General features: G+C 34.9%; 1 protein-coding gene across 1 annotated transcript; it reads right to left on the bottom strand.

The window, feature by feature from the left end:
- Nucleotides 1-433: 433 nt before the first annotated feature.
- On the bottom strand, nt 434-4621 carry LOC143635863 (protein RETICULATA-RELATED 1, chloroplastic-like). The gene is made up of 8 exons (XM_077103593.1): nt 4181-4621; nt 2693-2857; nt 2519-2611; nt 2326-2441; nt 2108-2206; nt 1714-2019; nt 923-1087; nt 434-856 (listed from the first exon to the last, which is right to left on the bottom strand). Exons 1-8 carry the CDS (start codon nt 4517-4519, stop codon nt 583-585), a joined length of 1557 nt encoding a protein of 518 aa, XP_076959708.1. The 5' UTR covers nt 4520-4621; the 3' UTR covers nt 434-582.
- Nucleotides 4622-6576: the final 1955 nt, after the last annotated feature.

Here is a 6576-nt window from a genome sequence, read left to right as displayed (position 1 = left end):
GGGATCAGGAATAGATGATGAAGATGATGATTCATATATTTTGGGAGAATTAAATTAAAAGAAAAAAAATAAAGAAAAATAATAAAATTACTAAAAGTAACCCTGACTAAACGAACAAAAATAGACGGGTTAGAAAAAAGTACTAAAGTTGCAAGTTTTTGAAATGTGAGGTAGCCATTTGCAATAAATTCAAAAAATGTACTAAAGTTGCGTAATTAGACAAACCATAGGTATTAAAATGACACTTAACTCTTATATAAATGATAATGATGACCATATAAATAAATATACAAAATATATTTATTCTTACAGATAATCGACGACGAATCATAAGTTCAAAACAAAGTTGCTTTCCTACCATAAACCAACAATCTTTTATTTCTTCAAAACTCAGTTACTAAATGAAAAATCTCAGCCCAACCCTTAACAAAAATTCCACACTTTCTATCATAAACATTCCCAGTATTCAGTCGATTCTTTCGTCAACATAAAGTTTCCCATTGCCACCAGAATCATTACACTAGTCAGCCACCAGTATCCCATTCAGGTACAAAACTGAGTCGACTCAACCAGACCGTGCACTCAAGTTGTCACCTTTTTCCTCACGATTCTCTTTCTGCGGGTCTTGGGTGGTGGCGCTGAGGTGGTTTGACTTTGGTCCTGTCTAAACCCTAGGAGCCCGAGACCTGAAGTTACAGGGTTCTTGGATATGAACCATTTTGGAGAAGTGTTGTTGGCGGGTTCAGATGATCGGTTGTATGCTTGTTTCAGTAACTCATCTGAATGAGCTAACGGGTCCACCTCTACCCCAAGCCACGCTAACCTTGATGTCTCTCCAAGTTGTGCATTAAGAATTCTGTGTATAAACATATGGTTTTATAAATATAGATGATCTTAGTATAATATAAATACAACAGTATACCTCAAGGCTGTGCTGAAAGCCAATCCCACTCCAATAACATCAAACTGAGTGACCACTGCTCTATCAAATCCGCACAGAAGCTGATAACGTAAATTGGCGTAAATTCCAAGAAATGCTCCATACCCGAGTGCATTAGTACTCACAGATGGAATTGTCACAGATAATCTGATGAACCGGTTTTATAAAGAAAAAAGTTAGAATATACAATAAAAGTAAAAACCATGGGCACAAAATTAAACAATCCTGTGTATTAGAGGTGACCAATTTGACCCATTTTCTTACAAAAAGGTCAACTCAAGTCAATTTGTATGATAATTAGCTGAATATAATTTGGTCAAACAAGTTCAACCGGCCCAAAGTGTAGTTATTGTGACAAAAAGCTCTTTTTAAGTCATTCTGTTCAAAAAAATACATGATCATTGAACTAATGCAACTTTTAATATACATCACGCTAATTGTTTAATTCCTGATAATATACATAAAATTTAATAACATTAACTAAATAATACATACATATTATGTTGTATAAAAAGTTTATGATTAACATGTATATAAAATAACTGACTATGTATATAAACTAGGTAATTAATTAATAATTAACGTGCCAAGTGCTACCCGTGCTCAAGCTTGAAAAAAAAAAACTCTGGAGTCTTTCTCGAGCTTTACAAAAAGAGCTCGAAACGAGCCCAGCTTGGGCTTGACTCTGTAAGTTAAATGAGTCGAGCTTGGCTAGGCTCAACTACACCCTGCCCGTGTTGCACAAAAGAAAGAATAAGTGATTCACTGCATACCTGCCCTCTTTTTTCCGGGCAACAAGGTTTGTCAAGGCCCCTTGTGCAGCCCCCGCAGTTAACCCCACCATACACAACTCCGCGGCTTTATAAAAAAACGACTGTATTCTCTTTTGCATGTCAAATTCCCTCATCGGGTAGCTTTTTTCAAACACATTATTCGGCAGCTTTTGTAATGTGTTTTGCAAATCAAACCGAAAAGTATTTCCATACGAACGGCAGGGAGCAAGAGACCAAACAACAACCGCATTGCATGCTGTTACAGTCAGCACATTAATCAGAGCAAGATCCCATTCCTCTTTTATCCTATATAACATTAACAAAAAATTAATAATAAACAAATTAAATTATAAGATAAAGAATCCAATTCATTAATAGTTATATAATAAAGTACCTTTCTTTGCGGTTTTTAACCTCCCACAAAACCGAGGAACCGATTGTAGCAGCCTGCTCTAAGAGAAACCGGTATAAAAATGCAGGATCTGCTATCATCCTGGTTAAATAAATTCAAAGATTAAACAGATTGTACCGATTCATGTTTATAGGCATATGGAGTAACATAAACGTTAAGTAGATTATAACAATATTAGATTATTATCATTTATAGAATACCTGCCAATGAATCCCCTAGACAACCCTTGAGGAAGTGCACGTGATATGAACCGTGCGGTTGTTGGCCTTGCATTCATTGCTATATATTTTACCAGTTGAGCTGAGCTAACCAGTCCCTGATCACCATTACATATTTAATATTATTATAAACTTTTCCCACATCTAATAAATACTAATGAAGAATATCATTTACCATTTCATACGCTTGGCGGAGTCCCGATGGCAAATCCATCATTGTCTTTTGCCACTCGTTCAATACAGCCTCGAGAAACTTCCGATCAAATAACTGCCAAAATGTACATAAAGAAACATTAATATTCACCATCTATGGAATATAACTTAAAAAACAAAATATTTGACCAACAACCTCTGGGAAAATAATCCGCTTCCTGAAGAGTCCACCATCATCCCCTTCATCACCATCATCAAATTCATCAAAGTAATCATCGTCATCACCATCATCATCACCACCATCACCGCCACCAAAGTTTATGCTCTTCCCGATATTGCCACCACCTCCTCCGATTGCCAGCTGTAAAAAAACAAAGGTGCATCATTAACGAGCCTATTATTCATATAATTGTTACTTAATATATCAATCAATCAATCAATCAATCAATCATGCCCAGTAAAATCCCACCGACAGCAAAGCTATAAGTAGGGTCTGGGGAGGGTGGGATGTAGGCACACCGTACCTCTATCCAAAGGAATAGAGAGGTGGCTTCCAGAGAGACCCTCGGCTCTAAGTACATGTGAATGAAGCAAAATAAAGGAAATCAAAGTTTAACAGTTATATAAAAACTACTACTAATTATAATAATATTAATAATAAGATCACAGTTTAACAGCTATATAAAAGCTAATAATAATTATAATAATAATAATAATAATAATAATAATATATGTAAGGGAAATACCATTATGGTATGTGACCTAAATAAGTTAAGTCTAAGCCCTAAGGTATTCAATTCTCTCTAAAAATCCTTAACTTTAATTCTACTTCTCCACGAATTCCTATCCTCAACCATGTCCTCGGAGAGGTTTAGGTCTATCAAATCATGCCTAATCCTCTCATCCCAAGTCAATTTCGGTCGTCCTCTACCCCTCCTCCCCTCTATACTTAATATATATTTTATAATAATTATTAATATATGAAATATTATGATGAAAATAACAAACAATTTATATTATGTTATATATATAAATTAAAATTAAAGTAAACAAAAAAAGTAAATATAAATATCATAGTTGTCAATAGCGCCCGCTATAGTGTATAGCATCGCATCAGGCTAGCGCTAAGTGGTCTATAACGACATGATAGCGTGAAATAGCGACCATCTGCATTTTTTTTGAATTTTAATAGCTATGTTGGTGATATTTATTGACTATATTAGCTATTTTGGTGGTATTTATTAATTATTATAATTACTATTTTGGTGGAGTGCTTTAATGTAAAACATTTTAAAAACTTTTTAACGCCGTATCGCTAAACATCAGATAGCGCCCGCTATCGCTAACTAGTGTATAGGTAGGTTTTCACTAATGACTGTTATTCTCTATTGACAACTATGATAGATATAAGTAAAGCTGTTAATAGATAGTAAACGAGTCGAGCTTGAGGTTTAGAAATAAAGGTCAAAACAAGTGGAAGCTTGTTTACACCCCCCCTGGTGATTATGTAGCAAAATATGCAATTGATGTAGCATTTGTATGATATCAAGTGTCTTACTAAATTCCATATTCATTTAGTAGAAACAATATTAATATCCATGAGAGCAATGAAAACTATGCAAATTACATGAATAACCTAATCCTGCATATTCACAATTAGGGGTCAAATAATAATAATAGAAACCTCAGGACTGGATTTGGTCTGCTTCTGCGTCATATCCAGCTTCGATTTCTCCAAAGTCACGGCACCAAAGGCGCCGTACTGTCCCTTCATCACCGGTCCATGAGCCACCGCCGCCGGAAACTCCATCTGGAAACAACGTTCGAGTCCGGCCACGGCATCTCCGTCAACAACCGCCGAAGAGTTCCTGACCACAAATACCTTCCGGCACGGCGGAGGAAGCTTCCGGCCAGGCAACAGAGGATTGATGAGAGATGATGATAAGGTTTTGACGTTAGGTATGAGGTGAGTGTTTATTGGTGTGATTTGAGGTGCTTGGAAGACGACTGTGTGATGAGACATGAATGAATGAATTAGGGTTTTGGATTGGGGATTAATAATAATAATAATAATATTAGTATTCAGCTCTGTGTCTCTCTGGGGTTTGTAGAGAGAGAGAGAGAGAGAGAGAGAGAGTTGTGACTTGTGAGTGGTTTTGATAAGGAGGATAGATCAGATGGATTGATGGCTGATTGGTTACGTACCAACTCCACTCGCTGAGTTTCCTGACTGACTCAGTCACTTCAACTCGGCTGACGCTTCTCACCCTCTTTTTCTACAATCAACCAAACCCCAAAAAGTCTAAAATAACAATTTATGTTGTTTTTTATTATTATTATTATTCTTATTATTATTCATTTAACAACATTAATTAACGGTTTAAAAGGCTTCTTTGTATATAGTTCGAAACAAAAATAAATAATAAAAACAAAAAAGCCTACTTTGTATGGAAGGTGGAGATTAATAGGGCTATACACTCCGAGTTATCGTGAGTTCGAGCTCAATTATGAAATTAAACGAGACAGTTTGGCTCAGCTCGAACATCAGCTAGAAGTTATACGAGCTTAGGATCAAGCAATCAAGCCAAGCTTTAATGGTGATTATCACGGCATACTTTTAAATAAGAAATAAAAGAATTTTGTTTACTTAATGGCTTGATCAATAAAAGATGAAATAACGGATGATGATGAGTCTTAGGTCCTTGGACTTGGTGTCACACCCCGATCAAAGGCGGCAGAACATGCCGGGATGCAACGGATTGCTCAAGAACACAAGACACTATTAAAATGATAAAATTTAAACAACTCATTAATTTCATTCAATCATCAAAAGTAACACATCTTGTTCATACAAAATAACACCAAATATAAGAATTTAATTCTTCATTCTTCTAATAATAACCTAAACGGTCTCAAAATAAGGTAGCATATTCAAACTCTAATTAACCAATAATCAAACCTATAACAATGCATAAAATAACATTTGTCAACACGAATGTTGGTGAGCAATTTCATAGTTTTGAGTATATATAATGAGAGGCAAAATCCACAACTCGTATATGAAACTATTAATAAAAGCAACAATTGCGGTATATAAATCATAAATAAATGAAGATCCTTTCTAATCAGTAACAACCAATATACTCGGATAATGAGGCCCTATTCTACTAGCACAAGGCTAACGTAGTTAGGGGTGCGTATGATCATACATATTGATGCTCAACAACAACATAAAAATAAACACTCGTGCATGTAAAGCATATGAAACATATAACACACAATAGAGCAAGTATTCTAAGTATCATACAACCTAGAGTTTGTTGTTTGAGGATAGAGTATTATAAATCATTCTTGTTTTGAACAGGTATGCATGTTACCCCCAAAGTATAAAAAGGAAAACGAGGGATGAAATGTACTCACGTGAAATAAGTAACTTGAGCGATTAGTTTGCGGTAAAACGGAAAGTTAAGTTCAACGAGCAAGACCTAGATTAAAAAGGGTCTTGAGTTAGTAGATGGACTTAAAAGCTTTAAAGTAAAATAACTTGACAAGTAAGACAAATAATTAAAGTTTGAGGGTTTAAGTGTAAATACATAAGAATTAAAGTAATGATTTTAGAAAAATAAGTTTACTCGAAATCGGGTCTCGGTATTCTATTCATTAGTTTTACTTAACATTTGTTAAGTAAGTATTTGGGTATAATTGTGGTATTTCAAGACCCTTTGTTAAATAGATATTAAGACGAGATTTTACGAGTGTTCGGATTTGTCGGTTCGAGTCTTGATAATCGGTCAAGCCCGAAGTCGAGATTCCAAAATGATAAATGTTATGACATAACTCAATGAAAACAAAAGAAACTTAATCAAATGTGTAGTTCTATTAGGAAGAACCTTAACGTCCGTTAAGCGAGTGTTTGGCTTTGTCAGTCCAAACTTGTTATAAGATCAAGTTGGATTCAACATACCAAGTATTTTGAGAAAATAATTAAAATTAGTTTATAGTATAGTTTTAAAGAAAAATATGAGATTCAATGGCCCAAAACACAACTAGTGTGTCTTAAGCGAGTGAACTCGGTTTAGT

Source organism: Bidens hawaiensis, unplaced genomic scaffold (assembly GCF_021521415.1).
Source record: "Bidens hawaiensis isolate Kalapana, Puna unplaced genomic scaffold, B.hawaiensis_p1.1 tig00000536_1, whole genome shotgun sequence".
Classification (NCBI taxonomy): Eukaryota; Viridiplantae; Streptophyta; class Magnoliopsida; order Asterales; family Asteraceae; genus Bidens; species Bidens hawaiensis.
Note: the sequence above shows the minus strand (reverse complement) of the source record. Positions and strands in the feature narration are given on the sequence as shown.

Excerpts from the sequence above, each read along its gene's own strand:
- LOC143635863 (XM_077103593.1), bottom strand. The coding sequence starts at position 4,519 with ATGTCTCATCACACAGTCGTCTTCCAAGCACCTCAAATCACACCAATA. Across the intron at positions 2,442-2,518 it reads TCCGCCAAGCGTATGAAATG|GGACTGGTTAGCTCAGCTCA; the intron begins GTAAATGATATT and ends AATGGTGATCAG. Across the intron at positions 857-922 it reads GCTTTCAGCACAGCCTTGAG|AATTCTTAATGCACAACTTG; the intron begins GTATACTGTTGT and ends GTTTATACACAG.